Source organism: Tiliqua scincoides, chromosome 2 (genome assembly GCF_035046505.1).
Source record: "Tiliqua scincoides isolate rTilSci1 chromosome 2, rTilSci1.hap2, whole genome shotgun sequence".
In the NCBI taxonomy this organism is placed as follows: domain Eukaryota; kingdom Metazoa; phylum Chordata; class Lepidosauria; order Squamata; family Scincidae; genus Tiliqua; species Tiliqua scincoides.
The window spans coordinates 67,567,098-67,585,670 of record NC_089822.1 but is presented as its reverse complement, the minus strand read 5'-3'; the positions used below and the strand labels follow the sequence as shown (position 1 = coordinate 67,585,670).

The window sequence follows — 18,573 nt, the reverse complement described above, 5'->3', positions numbered from 1 at the left end:
CTCACATCTCAGAACTAAAATTTAAAAGAAATATAGCACAGTATTCAACATGTACAGTTAAAAAAACTTAAAAACAATCTCTGTAAATGTAAATATTCACTAGTCAGCAAAAGCAAAGTTGTTGCAAAGATATACACAGAGCTATCTACTGTGTGTTTTTAACTACAATGCAGCTTGGTCACTAAACCCTTATGTTTACACCAGGTTGAACTCTTTTAGATTCAACTGAAGTACAGTGTCCTTGACAGCTGCAAAGACAAATCTAATGTTCTCTGTATCCGTGGCACACGTGAAGTGGGAATAGATTACTTTCTCTTTGTTGGGATTCTGATCCTGGTATAACTTCAGAATGAACTCTCTGGCAGCTTTGACATCTTGCTTAGGTCCTGTTCAACAGCAAGAACAATACTGTGTAAAACACACAATCCTGGCAATCTTCAAAGAAATTTCTCTTTTCATCAGGATGTGCAGAAAGACAATTCAGATACTCTATTAGTAACAGATTATAATTTCTTTATGAGCATCAGTGTCCATCTGCTAAACTCAAATTATAACATTAACTATTCTTGTAAGCAAGAGTATTGAAATATGTAGCTGGAACTGTCAATATAATTAAGTCATGTAGACAAACATTTTGGCACCAATCAGTTAAGTGAATGGCTTACAGCCTAAGGCCATTGCTAACCTGAAAACATGTCTCTCGAATGATCTTTTACCTGTGAACTCTGGAAAATAGGTAATTAAATGGGAATACGTGATCTTCTCTTCTAAAAGGTCTTTTTTATTTAAGAACAAGATGACTGAAGAGTTCAGAAACCAAGGGTATGTGATGATAGTTTTAAATAAGGACTTGCTTTCTTCCATTCGATTCTGAAAAAAACCATATTTTAATGAAGTGTTTTTAAAGACAGATCCATGCTCAAATGGAAGTCTGGTTCTTTTATGAACATATGAAGCTGACTTCTACTGCATCATTGGTTCACTAGCGCTATGTTGTCTACTTTCACTGGCAGTAGCTCTCCGGTATTACAGGCAGGGATCTCTCATTGGCAGGAATCAAACTCTACCTGGATGGTTTGATGCCAGAGATTGAATAAAGAACCTTTGGTATGTTGAGCAGATGCTTTTCCACTTAGCTATGGTCTCTCCTCAATTTATATCTTAATCCACCTATCTCATACTTGAGATACATATGTGGGTAGGAAATCCAAAATACAAGAGTACAATAGCAGATGCATTTTCTCTCCTTAAATGCTGCTAATGATGTATTATACAGAAACTTGAAATTCACAAATATGCCTGGCCATGTGTCCATACATGCCATTAGCATCTTCCCAAACATTCTCCATTGGCTTCCACCCATCTCAGCAAGCCCTGTTGAGCCCGCTTTTCCAAGATTACACAATATAGAGTACTGTACTATACATGTACTGTAAAAACACTTTTCATACTTCACAATATGTTCACTACCAGTAATAGTTATGTTAGACTTCAGAACAAAATAACTTTTAGACAGACCTCTAGAACTTAACCTTTTAGAGAGGAGCTTCTGTACGTGCAAAGTAATGCAGTTCTGGTAGAATGAAACCTACTGTAGCTTCAGATGAATTATTTCTAGGTATATCTGCAGAAACTTGTCAAAAGGCATTCTACATGTACTTCTAACCTAGCCCTGTGTTTTGCCTCTTACACAACTGCACATCAAATCAAAGTAAAGAGTCACTATATCTGTTGGACTCTCTAAACTGGGCTTCTCCTACACTACACTCAGCCACCTTTTTCAGGGGATTGACTGCATCTCTCTCAATTGACACTAACACCTTGAGAACGAGATGGAAAAGCTTCCATGCAGATATGTCCTCAGGGTACATCCAGACAGATTATAAAATCATTTACTCAGAAGAGCAATTTTAATTACTGTAACCTTGAGCACATCTTTCTTTACCTCATTGTCACATTCTGCCAGGACTTGATCGTATTCACTCAGAGCAACTAAGAATATTATTGAGGTAACGCTTTCAAAACAGTGAATCCACTTTCTTCGTTCTGATCTCTGTCCACCAACATCCACCATTCTGTTAAATAAAAACGTAAGTACAGTACTACAAACTGTCAGGCCTACCAACACCAGAAATCAGACTCATCTTCATACTAATTTGTGTTCAAATATTGTGACTGCTTCATAACAAAGTAGAGGTAAATGGCAGTGGCGGACTTACCCCTCCTCACTCCCAGGGCAAAGGTCCACAAAGCCACACCCCCCCCCCGCATGCAAACCCACTCCCCTACCTTCAGAGCATGATGGAGCCTCACACAATAATAGGACCAACCGGGGAAGCCTTCTGAGGCTTTCCTACGGTATTAAACTACGGTCCAATTGTGTCAGTAGCTTCAGTGAGGCTTCCCCAAGCAGTGCTAGAGTCATGCAAACTCAACCCCTGGGGCATTTGCCCAGTGCTGGTGAATGGTCTTCCATCACCTGTTTACCTGTAACAGAAGTTAATCATATCCAATTAAGAGGACAGTTTCACCATGGATTAAAATTCACTTTTTCATGTACGAAAGTGTGGCATTGAGTGTAAAGATGTACAGGGAATACTGAAATAAGGTAATAAGAACATAAGAACAGCCCCACTGGATCAGGCCATAGGCCCATCTAGTCCAGCTTCCTGTATCTCACAGCGGCCCACCAAATGCCCCAGGGAGCACACCAGATAACAAGAGACCTCGTCCTGGTGCTCTCCCCTACATCTGGCATTCTGACTTAACCCATTCCTAAAATCAGGAGGTTGCGCATACACATCATGGCTTGTACCCCATAATGGATTTTTCCTCCAGAAACTCGTCCAATCCCCTTTTAAAGGCGTCTAGGCTAGACGCCAGCACCACATCCTGTGGCAAGGAGTTCCACAGACTGACCACGCGCTGAGTAAAGAAATATTTTCTTTTGTCTGTCCTAACCCGCCCAACACTCAATTTTAGTGGATGTCCCCTGGTTCTGGTATTATGTGAGAGTGTAAAGAGCATCTCCCTATCCACTCTGTCCATCCCCTGCATAATTTTGTATGTCTCAATCATGTCCCCCCTCAAGCGTCTCTTTTCTAGGCTGAAGAGGCCCAAACGCCGTAGCCTTTCCTCATAAGGAAGGTGCCCCAGCCTCGTAATCAGCTTAGTCGCTCTCTTTTGCACCTTTTCCATTTCCACTATGTCTTTTTTGAGATGCGGCGACCAGAACTGGACACAATACTCCAGGTGTGGCCTTACCATCGATTTGTACAACGGCATTATAATATTAGCCGTTTTGTTCTCAATACCCTTCCTAATGATCCCAAGCATAAAATTGGCCTTCTTCACTGCCGCCGCACATTGGGTCGACACTTTCATCGACCTGTCCACCACCACCCCAAGATCTCTCTCCTGATCTGTCACAGACAGCTCAGAACCCATCAGCCTATATCGAAAGTTTTGATTTTTTGCCCCAATGTGCATGACTTTACACTTACTGACATTGAAGCGCATCTGCCATTTTGCTGCCCATTCTGCCAGTCTGGAGAGATCCTTCTGGAGCTCCTCACAATCACTTCTGGTCTTTACCACTCGGAAAAGTTTGGTGTCGTCTGCAAACTTAGCCACTTCACTGCTCAACCCTGTCTCCAGGTCATTTATGAAGAGGTTGAAAAGCACCGGTCCCAGGACAGATCCTTGGGGCACACCACTTTTCACCTCTCTCCATTGTGAAAATTGCCCATTGACACCCACTCTCTGCTTCCTGGCCTCCAACCAGTTCTCAATCCACAAGAGGACCTGTCCTCTAATTCCCTGACTGTGGAGTAATGATTTTGCAGGGAGCATTATATAGAGTGGATCAAGCTGAATGGCTGCTGTCTGAATGCTTTCATTAGTACTTCTGTATCCATCCAGTGGATGATCATACGTAATGAGTTTGCATGCTAGTATTACTCTCCCTGAAGATCAGCAGTGTTGGTGTGTTAAATAACATGGATTCTTGTGGAAAATGGATATTCAAACATTCCTGCAACTATTAAGAGGCCCAGTTTTCAGTGGGAGCCTCAGTAATGCCTGAATGTGTGAATCAGTCCTAAAAGAATTACTTTAAAATGTGTCAGTCATAAACCAACAAAACCTTTACCTTTTGCTGGATGCATATGGCTGTATATCAACTTGTCAGTATGTAGGAATCATGATCATAAGCAGACAATTTTAAGTATCTTGAAGTGTGTGTGGCTTATTAAATAAGGCTGGGTTACATCCACTGCATTGCATGTTTGAAAACATGTTTACTGTGAGAAACATGGGGTAAATTTCCCTGAAGCCCAAATGATTGGTGGTGTGTATGAAGAATCCTAAGCACCTTGAGTAGAAAAGTGACTGATACTTTAAGGACTAACAAGTGTGCAGCTGGAGCAGGCCAAAGACTCATCTAGTCCTGCATCTTGTTTCCTACAGTGGCCACTTGGATGCCATTGGGAACTCCACAAGCAGGAAATGCAGGCAGTTTTTCACTGTTGCTTCCCAGGAATCCTATTCAGAGACATACTGCTTCTACAACTAGAGGAAGTATACAACCATCATTACTAGTAGCCATCAAGAGACTTTTAGAGCCATCTAAGCTCATGGCCCTTACACATCCTGTGGCAGTGAATTCCATAAATTTGTTACGCACTGTGTGAAGTGGTGCTTCCTTTTGTCCATCCGCATCTCTCCCAATTAGTTTCATGGGATGACTCTGAAATCATCTCTCTTGCCACTTTTCCCACAGCATGAATAATTTTCTCTCTCCCCATCATATCATGACCCCTGTTACATCTATGAGACTTCAAGTCCCTGATCATTTTGGTTTACCTTTGGTCGAGGCCTTTTTCAGCTCTTCTTTATGAGATGTGACCAGAACTATATACAATATTCCAAGTGAAGCCACACCACAGAAGAGAATTACAACATTAGCATATTTGATCCCTTTCCTAACAATCCTGAGCATCTACTTCACCTTTCTTTTGCAGCTGCCACACACTGGGTCAATGTTTTAACTGAGCTATCCACCACCACCGGGAAGTTTCTCTCCGAGTTAATCACCACCAGCTCAGACTCATGAGCATATGTGCAACTGGGATTTTTTTATCTCAATATGCACCATCTTACACTTACATACTCTGAAAAATCACACTTGCAATTTTGTTCCCAAACTAGGTAAATTGGTGAAATCCACCTGGACCTCTTCACAATCTGTTCTGGTTTTCACCATTCTGCCTAATTTGGTGTCATCTGTAAGCTTGGCCACCCAACTGTTTATTCCTAACTCTAGAAGAAGGCGTTAAAAAGCCCTGGTCCCAAGACAGATCCTTGGGGACCCTACTTCTCTCCAAATTCTAGACTAATTCTATAAACCATTGTACTTATTAGAGGTTGCATAAAAGGCAAGGGAAGAATTTGTGGTACAGTTCAGCAGCACACCTGCACCAGGACACAATTACCCATGCATAATGCAGTATAAGGCCAGTATACGAAAAGTATTGTGCAGGATAGAAATGAAGAAGGTGCATACTATAAAAACAGAGATCTATAGGCCACCACAGAGTTGATACCTAACCCTGTGGATAAATCACACAAAGAGGTAGTTTTGAAGGATGGACTTTGCCCCATTGGACTCCTGTTACATGCTGCCAATCTTTTTGGCAACCTGAGCACTTTACTTGCTGTCACAGGTGGACAAGTTTATAGACCTGAACTGGTTATTCAGTACTACCTTCCACTATTTATTACATTTCCATAACCAAACCTACCTAAACATAATATTTTCTAAATCAAAAGGATATTCGATAATTCCAGTGGTTGGTACTCTCACTCTGAGAATGTCTTGCTCAGTTGGTACAAATGATGACATGGCAATACGATCTATGTCCGAAAGGTAACTGCAAAGCCAAAAAGCAGACACATGATTAGCACATGCTAGTGGGAAGTATTGCATGTCAAAGATTCACAAATACAGAAGAGATAATATCGCAGAGTAACTAGGAGATTAAGCTATGAATCAGGAAGCCACTGGTTAGAAATTCACATGTGCCATGAGGTCACTAGGAGAGCCTTCCCAGCTCCCCAACTGCAATATGGAGAGGATAATACTGACCTCTCTTCTACAGAAGCTGTTTGGACATTAGAAGTGTTCTAAATGCATTAGATATTATCAAATTGTCACCACTGAATCTCCATGCAAGCAATATATGACATTCAACATATCTTGTAATTTATGTTCCTTTAAAATACCAGAGGCCAGAGGACAATCTAGGTCAGCCATTTTCAACCTTTTTCAGCTCATGGCACATTGACAACGCACTAAGTGTCACGGCACACTACCAGTTTTTTTACTTACGTTAAATTACTACATTACAATTAATCTTGAATTAATAAAATTAATACAATTAAATCATTACATTACAAAAAAATTGACAAGAAGCATAGAGAGGGAAGTATATGTGGTTTCTGAAAAGGAGGTAAAATCCTATGTTCAAATTCTTATCAAAAGTGCCAGAAAGTGTTGGTAAAGAGAGGGCAGATTGATCAGATAGTGGAGAAATGAGGGACAGTGAGGAGACATGATTGAAACAAGTGCAGGATTAAACTGGGGGTGGGAGGGAGAGAGAGAGGGGCAGTGATTCTGTATCTTTGGAAGGTGCTGACAAGTGCAGGGAGGGACAGTAAGAGAGTTGCTAACTGATTGTGAGATTTTTGGGGGGGGGGAATATTCCTGGGGAAGGGGGTGGGGTGGGGGAGAAGAGGAGAGAGAAGTGCCAGTTGCCTGCTTGTGTATTTGAGGAAAAAGAGTACAACCAAAAGCCCAATCCTATGCATGCCTACTCAGAAGCCCCATTATAGTCAATGCGGCTTACTCCTAGGAAAGTGTGGATGGGATTGCAGTCCCAGAGCACAATCCTATGCATGCCTGCTCAGAAGTAAGCCCCATTATAGTCAGTGTGGTTAGGATTGTGGCCCAGCGCCTTCCTCTAAAAGCCCCAAAGTGCGGGGAGGGTCGCTTTGGGGAGTTGCAGGCAAACTGGCAAGGAAAAGGGATTTTCAGGGAGCCTTTTCAGCCAGTCAGTCCTTCGTTTGGGAGCCTCAGCAGATTCGCTCGCTATGCACCTGCTTGTCCGCTTCTGGCTCCTCTTCTCACTCACTCCCTCCTAGACAAGACTCCCTGCTAGACAAGCAGCTCCCACCTCCTGGCTTCTCTGGTTACCTAATCAGTATGCAGGCTGGCAACAACTGCCTTCGTGCCCAACCCTACTCAGAAGTAAGCCCCATAATAGCCAGTGGGGTTTACTCCCAGGAAAGTGAGGATCAGGTTGCAGCCTGAGTCGTGCTCAGTAGCAGGAGCAAGCTCCAAGTGGACTCTTCAGCTGCTGTGTGGGATGCAAAGCAGCCGCGACCAGCCCCTTCCCTGGCTGCTCCCTTGCTTGTGCTGCCTGCCGCGGGAGGCTCAAAGCAGCCACTTCTCCTGCACGCGGGAGATCTAGGTCAAGATCATTGCATAGGGAGATAATACATAAGAAGCACTTCACACACTCAGAAAATGATATACGCATTAACTATTATTGTCCTTCAGCAGGAAAGAGAAGAGTAGGTTAATTTCTTCTTATGGGCACTGAAATTGCTATGAATCTATGATAAATTATATGAAATTATCTATGAATAGCATTAAAATAATGTTGGTATTTAAAAAAATCAGTTGCATGATGAGACAGATGTGATTTTAAGCCAAACATGAGGTGCAATTAATAAAACATCACTGAGCTCAAAACTTTTGATATTCATGTGGAGTCTGGTAAAGGTGGATACGTACTATTTAGCGGAGTCTGTCAACTGGTATTCTCTCCGCCTGCTGTAGCATTCTTGGATTCCTGGGTCCTCCCACAGCTTCTTAATTGCTTCCACATGTTCTCTTTCCAGTGTTCTTACTTTATCTACTTCCACTTTTGCAATCATCTGGCTAGTCTCCTGGAATGAAGAAAATGGTCAAGGATTTATAACCAGTTTAGAAACCCTGAAGATCACTGCTAAGCAAAGCCCAGGTTTCACAGACCACCTGCAAAGCAGGAAAGTGTGAAAGTCAACAAGAAATGTGTGACTCTCATGTGCCATAAGACACTTTTTCACTTAAAGGAGATACTTGTAAAGATCAATGAGCTAAAACTGGTTCTCAAACTTTTTAGCACCAGGGCCCACTTTTCAGAATGACAATCTGTTGGGACCCACCGAAAGTGATGTCACTAACCTGGAAGTTATGTCATGGCAGGAAGTGACATCATCAAACAGGAAAAATTTTAACACCCCTATATGACAAAAATCAATTTAATGAAGTAAGCAAATTTACAGTAAGTAAATTTACAATAAGTTTAAGTTTAAAAATTTAAAATGAAGAACCCTCCTAACCCTCTGGAGTAGTATATCCTCAAATATCCCAAAGACTGAAATCCTATCCACACTTACCCAGGAGAAAGCCCCATTGCCAATCATTGTTAAAAGCATGTTAAAAGTACAGATCTGTAACATTTCCCCAAAAGCTGTCATATACCATCATAACATCAAGTCCAATATATTAAAAATAAAATACTCATTGAAATGAATGGGGACTCACCTGAAAATGGCTTGCAACCCACCTAGAGGGTCCCAATCCATAATTTGAGAAATGCTGAGCTAAAAGATTGTAACACACCCAGTAGCCAAGCCAGAGGGGGGCGGATCTGTAAGTCCTGCACAGCTCTGAATCTCACTTGTAAACTACCCATCTCTCTCAGTCTCAGGGCCATTCCAAGGAGTGAAAACAATGAAGAGGCATCTCCTCTGCGTTGCTTTTGCCCCCAACAGGCTCCGAGAGAAGGGGGAAGGGCAGCTTTGGAGTTTTGGAGCCATGCAGCAGTTACAGCTCTTCCCCCCGGCTCCGCTACTGAATACACCCTATACACACAAAATATATGCTAAAATTAACAGAAAACAGTTAACTGTTGCATCATTTCTAGAACCCCACTACCATTTGTATTAACTATGTAAGGACAAAACAAATCCCACATAGGTTAGAATACGTCCTAAGAACCCTAGTTTCATATTGTGGCTTGCTCCACCTGAACCAGGATTAGAAAGGGTAGGACTTGTCTGATTCAGTCATCATGGTGAATCCCAGTTTGTTCTAAACACAATCAAAAGCTGAAAATGTCCTCCCCTTGCATGTGTAGGGAGGGGCAAAGGGCAGAGATTTAGGAATGTAATGCAGAACCAGAATTAATGGGAGATGTTTAAATCTGACCAATGAGTGAAAGAAGGCTGTCTGAAACAAATCAGACTTTGTCTGAATCTTCATGGCCACAGACGTTTCCCTACATGCTGCTTCATTTGAAAGTGTTTCTTCTGTGGCAAGGGAGGGCTGTGCTTAAGGGGCAGTTCCTAAGCATCCATTTGGATTGGGCACATGCAACTTATATTTAACAGCCTTTGATTGGTTCTCATTATGCTAGTCAGCTTCTCCATGTAAGGTTTAAGGGTTTCAGTGTACTGCCTGAAGCCAGACACACCAGTCACTAAGAAGAAAGCCAGAAGTGCTTAAAAAGAGGGCCCCAAAAATCTAAAATGTGAACATATTTCCATCTTATTCTTTTCCAATAGAAAGAGCATGAGAAGTGATTGCTTTTGCAAGCATTTCAATCCCCAAGCCACCCAATCTGCAGACGTACTAGAATACTGACCTAATTATATGGAAAAATACTGGCAGAACATAATCCACTCAGAAGTCTAGCCTTTCAAACAAAACAAACCACAATCAACCACTGCAGGGGATTCAAACTTAGCCATTATTCAAGTTGCCTCAGAAGTCTTTTTTCCAAACTCAGTTAATTTTTTTGAATACATATCAAGTATGTATGTGGGGGGGGGGCAGGAAATCAAACAATTATAAGTCAAACAATTTTTAGTCAACCCATTCCCTGGTCCAAAGCGTCACTCTGAAATCAAACTGGATCAACTGGACATGTTTCCAGCTAAATGTATTAGAAGCAGGTAATTTGATTTCCTTTTCCAATACACATCATATAAATACACACAATTCTATGTCTTATTTAAATAAAATAAAATTCCCCATTTAAAATATACAGAAGACTTGAACAAAACAAATTCTTAAATATGTTTGCCGAAACACAGGAATGTCACCATTTATTTACCAAACCCCTCCAAAAAGTGCTTCATAAAAGAGGCAATCTTCATAACCAAACAGACAGACAATCAGCCTCGTGCCACTTAGGTGAGCTGTAGATCAAAGGCTAGCTATAAAACTGGCAAAGTTTAAATCTTTACAACCCACAGAAATGGGTGACTCTGGGTGTCATCCAAACCCTAATGGGAAAGTTTCTACCTCCTGCAGTGAAAACCGAGCCTCTCTCTTTTGCACAAATTACATTCTAAAAATATTTGCCCAGTGGTACGCACAACAGGAACTAGTATTTACTTACATGGGTTTCTTCCATCCTTATGTTCCTCATGCAAAATTTATTTCAATGCCTTCAACTTTTTTCCTGCCACCTTTAGGTCTTCTTTAGATGCTCTCTTTCTAGACAACAGCTTCCATTCCAACTTCTTTATCCTCCACTGAGAACCTCTATGTAACCATGCTGCTCCCCCATTTCCAAGTTCCAGTCCCACATATGTGGACTGTATATCCACATATACACAACCACATATGTGGTTCACAACATATATTGCTGTGTATATACACATATCACCATGTGTGCATCTAAAACTCTTGTTTATGCACTGCAGTTCTGATCCTTGGGAACTTGGATATACACATATCTGATATATGTGTACTGATATACACATATATGTATATGTGTATATGTATATGTGTATATCCATATATGTATATACGTATATATGTATATCCATATACATATTGGATATATGTGTATATGTGCATATGTGATAGATAGATAGATAGATAGATAGATAGATAGATAGATAGATAGATAGATAGATAGATAGATAGATATCCATATATGTATATATGACAATACAGTTGTGTGTGTCCCCACCCTGTACGGTGGACTCAGTTCCTGCAGTTTCAGGTACCTGTGGTTCACAAATTTCCTCCATCACATTCATCTGTTTGTGTTTTGTTTGCCCATTTTGCCCTCAAACTGCTTCCTCTTCACAACTGTGTGTCAGCGCTTGCCCTCCAAACTTCTTCTATGCTTGGAGAGCAAGAGTTAACAAGCAAGTGCAAAGAGGAAACAGTTTGGAGGGCAAGTGCTAACAAGCAGGTGCAAAGTGGTTGTTCCATGCAAGCCCCCCAAACCACTTCCTCTTTGCACCTGCTTGCTAGCACTTGCTCTACAAGCTTGAAGCAGTTTGGAGGGCTTGCATGGAGCAGCAGTAAGTATAGCGTTCACTGCTATCTGCAGGTCTGGGTATCTGAGATCACAACAGGAACATATCCCCCATGGACATAAGGGAGGGTGGGGAAGTCTGTAAAAGGGATTAACATGTGATGCATTCTACATCTGAGAAAGAAAATTTTGATGGTTGCAGTCAGGAGTCTGAATGGTTTGCTTTCCCTGAGACAGAAACCCCCAAGACTGGGGCTAATGTGTTGCAAGGCATATTAAGACACCTTTAGGTAAGATGCAATCACTAGTATACATTTCCAAAGAGCAAACAATGGGGGAGGACTGGAAAGAAGAAGAAAAAAGCTGTCCCTCTGAATCCTGATTGAAGTCTGCTAACCTGATATCACTGTTACAGGTCACTGTTATGGCTGCTGGGACTTAACTGGGGCAAGAGCACAAATGTCCCCTTACCTTGAGGAGACCTCCAGAGGAAGCTATGCTGGAACAGCAGCATCGCCATGCAGGGATTTAGGTAGAATTGTGCTGTATTTGTATGTCAGGTTATTAGAAAGTCACTTATTTTTCAGTCTCAGTTCTTCATTGTAAAATGGGAACAGCGATACTTTTCCTTGTCTCATTTGTTCTTGCAGCATATTGCTGATGCTTCAAAAGCTGATTAACTATAAATAAATCAGCTCTGGTTGGGCACCTTTCCATTTTCCAGTATTCCTATTATATTGGGGGGGGATAGGAGAGAGAGAGAGAGCACACAGGTGCCCAGAACCTTCCCCTTAGGCCCACTACGCCATAACCATATTTAACTATCAATTTCCAACACTAACTTGCTTGCTCACTCACATCCACACTAAACTAAAACATCCTTCTTGGTATCATGCAATAGTATATAATGCATCACTTTGCCACAAACCGAGAGTAAAATCAGGGGAGTAAAATTAAAAATTATGGTTAGGGTTGTTTATTCTCTACTACTTTCCACATGCAAAAGGCCAACAAAACTGAAAGGCTAAAATTACTGTAGAGGGATCCACTCACCGACTGTAAGTTTAACAGTAGACAGTACTGTCAGGTCAACCAACGCACCACCCTAGCAATTCCTTGTCCCACATCAGTTTCCAAATATAATTTTAGGTTTAATTAAATTCTGAAGGAATCTTTGTCTCTATTGCTAGACCTTGACTTATCATATCTTTCTTTAGTGCACTGTGTTTAAATAACTCCTCTTAAGTTGCTCCGAAGCTTCCAGAAGATGAGGATTGACTCTGCTTTTGATGGGTCTTATTTCCACATCAGAGTTCTATACCCGTAAGAATGACCTTAGAGGGTCTGAAAGCATTTCTGAAGCTGGCTAACATGTGAGTTAGCTGGCTAACAGACTGAGCATTCAGACAACACTGCTCTGAGCAACTTGACAGAAAGACAGGATACACATATAACAAATAGAAGAACCAACCATTTTGTTGTCACTGTTGTTTAAGCAGCCCAGTTGGGAAGAGAAAGTCCTGCCCTCCTACTGAAGTTTATTGGATGGTGGAAGCAATAGCCACCTAGCCACAAAATAAAAGGGAAATAGGGAAAATTTGGCACCCGATGAAAGAAGCAAGGTGAGAAATTTGCAGTTTTAATGCAATTGTGTACATGCAGAATGTGGGTGTCTCAGAATATCTCAGTCATCTAGGAAGTGGAGATGGATTCCCTTCTATCGATGCGGATTGCATGAGATTTAAGTATAAAACCACACAACTGGAATTGAAAGGTTTGAGGAACCATCAGTAAAAGGGTGCAACAACTTCAGCTCACTGACAAACATTATCTGTGGGTCGAAGGCTTAAGGACCAGGCTACATAACCTGAGGAAGATGAAAAGACTTTTCACCCAAACAGAAATGGCTCACGTAGGCCTAAAGTCAAAATATGAATTCATATGATGGGCATAACAATTCCAAAAGAAGGGAAAATTTTTGAAAGTGTCCTGAAACTCTGTAAGCATCATAAACTTGCCAGAATAAACAGGAGGGACAGGATATGCATGCATCATGAGTGCTCATGTCTGTTATTGCATAAGGCAGTCAGGTAATAAAAATGTCATCTGAACTAGCCCTAGAAGGGTGTATTTTAATTAGGGTTAACAACAGTCAGATGGGTCACCCTGGGGGAAAAAGAAGGCTGGAATCATTCATGCAAGAGATGTGAAAAGCTGGGAAAGGAAACACAGGATCACACTGCAGCTTTTGATCACTTAATCCAGGGTATCATCAGTGGGCATAGAGTCTTAGTCAACAGCTTTTCAATTAGTTATCTTTGAAGCTTTAATACTAGAGTTTGTTTTCCAGTTACTTGTTCTGATTTAGAGTATCAACAAAAAATGAGACAAAGAGTTGTGCATGTACTGTGGAGATTCCTACCTTGTTTTGCTCAGATGAGTACTGAATATGTAACGCATCCATAGCTCTGACGAGAGATTGCATAGCAGTAAATATGTTTTGATAAACTAATACCGTGAAGCCTTTCCGGTCTTCTTCTGTATAGCCCGACCCATGAATAATCCTCATCTGTTTAACAAATGTACTCTTTCCACTTTCTCCTGTACCTGCAAGAAAACACACCAAGAAAGCAGAGTCAGCTTTTTGTAACCAACCACAAAGCACCATAGGGGTTAATTGAACAGTGTCTTCAAAACTGGTCAGAAGGTGGTGAGTGTGCAGGAAGTTCAAGGACTAATATTTACTGAGCTGGTAAATCTCACCCCAGCAGTGTCTTTTCTAGTGGTTGTCTGCTGGTATTCTTTTGCATCTTTTTAGATTGCGAGTCCTTTTGGGACAGGGAACCATTAGTAATTTGATTTTCTCTGTAAACCGCTTTGTGAACTTTTCGTTGAAAAGCGGTATATCAATACTATTATTAACAACAACAACATCATTTGGGCTATATGACTTCAGGAGGTTGTACTATGCATTCTCTCGTCTGCAGTGTGAAGTAGTAAACCAAAGACAAGTTTACCACCACAGTGAGAACTAGATTTAAGTGATGGTTTTCACAAACCGATGCTTCTTTTAAGCACCTAATTTCAAAGGACAGCAGAAGGCAGGATGAAAGTTGCATTGCATCAAGAGCCTGAATGTTTAGAAGAGATAAGAATAATGAGCAGCAAGTTGGCCAGTACAGACTTGGAATTTCAGAGGGAAGCCCTGCACTGTAGACCCAGAAGCACTGCCCATCATAGCCCTCCAGCTGCTAATGCAGGTGTCGGGAAACTTGTCCGGTTCCCCGCCTGCATGACGGTGAGCAGCTATTGATCCGGGGAGGGGGCAAGCTGGGGCGTGTAGTTTAAAGGCTGGTGCCCATACTTGCCCAGCCTCTTTGCCCCTCAACAGCAGTGGATCCAGCCACCTTGGAATCAGGACCAGTGCAACTTCTGAAGAGGCCTCTCCTGTGCTGGATCCCACGTGCAGCATATTTGATCTGTAAGATGGGGGTGGGGGTTTGGACAAGCTCTGCCCAAGGAAAGGATCAGGTGCAGTCCGGGCACACTTTCCTGGGAGTAAGCCCCATGGAGAGCAGGGGGACTTGCTTTTCAGCAGAGTGCTTGGAGTGTGCACTCAGTCCCTGGCCTGGTGAGCAGAGGGGGCAGGCTGCCGCATTCCAGCTTGGAGCCAGGTCTCCCTACTGGCCTCGCCAGGGCTCCGTGATCGGGCCACAGGCGCCTGGCCACGCGCTGCCCTGGGAACTGCGGCCGACCACGGCGAGCTGCAGGACTGCTGCAGCTCCCTGCGCTCGGCTGGCAGGCAAGCCCGGGGCTCCAGGAGCCGACAACCTCAGGATCCCTGCAGCGTTGTGCACATGGCAAGCCACCCAACCCCCGCCATGGGAGGCGGGCGCCAGCTCAGCGCCTCCGCCATCACCCACTTTCATGGGAGTAAGCCCCAGGGACTGGAATGGGGCCTACATCTGAGTTGCCAGACAGAGGCTTGAGCTCTAGGGCTGCGGCCCCAACCACGCTCTCCTGGGAGTAAGCCCCATGGACCATAGTGGGACTTGCTTCTGAGTAGGCATGGGAGTAGGCATGCAGAGCCTTGCTTTCAGGTGGGCATGCAGAGCCTTGGGCTTTAGGGCTGCAATCCAGGTCACACTTTCCTGGGATTAAGCCCCATGACCTATAATGGGACTTGCTTCCAGGTAGGTATGCAGAGGCTTGGACCGTAGGGCTGCAGTCCTTTCCCCACTTTCCGGGGAGTAAGCCTCTAGGACCTTAAGGGGGCTTGCTTATGAGTAGGCATGCAGGATGTGCCATGGGTGCAAATGTATTTTGTTAATTGTAAGCGCCAAATTGCTACCAGCATTGTGACTCTGCAAGCATCTGGGGAGAGCTTCTCTATGCATTTTGAAATGAACATGCAGACACTTTTGCCTGGCATGTCTCTGGAATAAATAATAACAGAGCTGAGGTCCTTCCCCCTTTTAGGAAGAGCATCCAGGCAGCTGGCTCAGGAGGCATGCCTGGACTCCGAGCACAGCCCTCTGAGACCTTGGCTCAACATTGACCAGTATGCCACCTGGGCATGGTTGGCATAACCTTGCAGATCCAGCTGCCTGATTAAGACAAGCAGGTTCAGCAGATTTTGCAGGTCAGCTCCCTTCCCAAGGAAGGTCCCCCCTTTCTCTCATGCCCTCACTACTGGTGCTAGAGAAAGAGGCCTTTCACTTAGGCCCAGGAATGTTTGCATAGCTGTCATTTCTGTTTAAGTCAGGAGCATTAAGACGGTTGGATTACACTAGAGACTTGCAAAATATAAAAATGCTGGTGGGTTTTAGCAGAGTCGCCTTTGTAGTTGTGGATTGGCACAAGCCAACTACCCCCAGCATCATGCATGGCAATTAACATGGACTTTGATTACATTGCCTTTGGCTTGTGAGGCTTTGCTGTGCAGGCCAGTATCTCGGTATCTCTACAGGGACGCATTTCCCCAGTGCAGTGCTTGCCAAATTCAGGTTTGCTTCCCCCCTACCAAGCATTGTGGCATGATGGTTGCAGGTCTAGTTCTAACACACCATACTTACACCTGCAGATGTATAAGACTGACCAGAAGGGGAATGGACAATGGTGCGGTGGTGGCTCCTCAAACTCACATGTGCCCAGCTTGCACCATGTCCAACCACCTGCAACTATCTCCTCCTCTTCTGTTTTTTTTTTTTATGCAGGCACCTGCACTCCTCCCTGTTAATACTTCATCAGTTTCAGATGATATTTAGGAGCATATTGGGAGGCCCTGGCCATCTCTGATTGCTTACAGCTGCGCTCCATCTATATAAGAGCCGCTTCGAAAGCTGCCAGGCCAGGCTTCAGCACCCATGGAATTGAGAGAAGTGGATGGGGCACTCTGGCACATTTAAAACTATGTTCTCCCTGTGCATCAGCAGATACAATTAACAACTCCGACCACCCCGCTTAACGAGTGCGCCACCCCTATTCCTTTGAGACAGGAGTGGTGTTCCATTACCAACCTGCTTAACAGGCATGCTACCTCTTCTCCTTAGGAGGGGGTGTTGATCTGTTACCAGCTTGCCTACCACGTGCGCTTCACCTCCTGTAGGAGAGGTGGTGCTATGTCAACAACATGCTTATCAGGAGTACTGCCCCTACTCCTTTCAGAGACGGGGGGTGTTTCTTTGCCATTCCACTTAGTGGGCATAATGCCCCTATGCCTTTGGAAGAGGGGAGAAGGTTCTGTTAACAACCCGCCTAGTGGGATTGCGGCCCCTTCTTAGAGAGGGGTTCTGTTAGCAGCCCACTTAATGGGTCCACTGAGGAAGTGTTTGGATGGCCTTGGCCAGGACTCAGCCAAGTTTGGCCCTCATTCATTTAGGATAGGGGCAGCAACGGCTGCTGCTGGCATGGGTTGTGATAGTGGGGAGATCAAAAGAACAGGTAGGTGGAGATCTTGGGCATTTAAGAGCTACGTGTGCCCCAAGGCAGATGGGTCGTCTTAGTTATCACCTGATTATTTGTGCTTACTTACATTGTTTTGTTTTACCTTCTTTAATTGTTAGGTTTGGGCCTTTCCCTGCCAGTGAGAGCACTGATTTGTGGCCACTCCATTGTCTTCTGGGCTCACAAGCAAGCGATCAAGAGTGAATTCGGATCTCAGCTGGGCCTGGGAGCACAGCTTTCAGTGCAGCGGGCCACCAGAAGAGGGGTGAAGTGGGGGCAGTTACTGCCCATGGTATATGAGTGTATACAGGGAGCTACTCCTCCCCAGGTGCTTCTCATACACCTTGGTGGTAATCTTTGTCTGAGGACAGGGCTGTCGAGGCGGCAGAAGACCTTGCCACACTGAGAAGCTGGATGCCTGGCCTGATCATTTCCAGGGGTTTCCAGGGGTTGGTGATAAAGAACCTGGGGTAGCTCAGGTTCTGAGTTAAGGTGGTTCGCCCAAAGGAGGGCTCAGACAGGAACTGTCTCCTCCTAGTTAGGTGCCCACACTAAAGGGGGGTGGAGTATAGTCAGGACCTGTTGCATTGCACCAATCGCTACGCAGCCTTGTAATGGAATAAATCATGGCCCTGTTTGAACCAAGTCTTTTGTGTCACGCATGTTTGTGGGGGGATACCTGGGCAATAACCAAAGGTAACTTAGCATTTTTCTTAAGATCAGAGAACTCATACTTCCCTGTATCTGCCGTTTGTACTGTCATGTTAAAGATGAAGTTTACTACCATATTTGGCCGTACTGTAAAGGAAGCTTACTTAGAAGAACTATTTCCTACTGCAGCTCTTTTTAGGCATCCATGAACATTACCCTCAATCATCCTGATTTTGAATAAAGTACACAGGCCAAAAGAAAGGTTTTGCTCTTTGCAATGCAATCTTAAGGAGAATTCACAATCTGTACATCCTAGAAATGGTTCCTCTGTACTCAGAAACTTGGCCACTTTCCTCCAACATATTCCATACTAAAGTAACAATAAAGATTCTTAGTTTATCCACTCAGTGGGGTTCATCAGCTTACAATGAAATAAGGCTTTCATGGCACTTTTCCTTGATGCAGAATTGTTTTAATGCCTTTTAATGGGTAGTAACACTTCTGGAAGAAACCTCAAGACATGCAAGCTGAACACTGGAAAACTAAGTCCTACTGAGACAGGGAACTTCGCAACTGCACTCCTCATGAGAAC

The 18,573-nt window shown here is 43.5% G+C and overlaps 1 protein-coding gene across 3 annotated transcripts in view; it reads right to left on the bottom strand.

Annotated features, from left to right (window-relative positions):
- Positions 1-195: 195 nt before the first annotated feature.
- Positions 196-18,573, bottom strand: part of LOC136641978 (guanine nucleotide-binding protein subunit alpha-14) — a 35,913-nt gene continuing 17,535 nt past the window's right edge. The window contains exons 1-7 of one of the 3 annotated variants that reach the window (XM_066618126.1): positions 18,146-18,179; positions 13,807-13,991; positions 7,856-8,010; positions 5,802-5,930; positions 1,946-2,075; positions 717-870; positions 196-386 (exon numbers count right to left, since the gene is read on the bottom strand). In XM_066618126.1, the coding sequence (XP_066474223.1) occupies positions 196-386; positions 717-870; positions 1,946-2,075; positions 5,802-5,930; positions 7,856-8,010; positions 13,807-13,953 (906 nt within the window). In that variant the 5' untranslated portion in view covers positions 13,954-13,991; positions 18,146-18,179. Of the gene's footprint in view, positions 387-716; positions 871-1,945; positions 2,076-5,801; positions 5,931-7,855; positions 8,011-13,806; positions 14,001-14,958; positions 14,984-18,145; positions 18,180-18,573 lie in introns of those variants that run through there. The other 2 variants (XM_066618127.1, XM_066618124.1) reach the window with 2 other exon arrangements.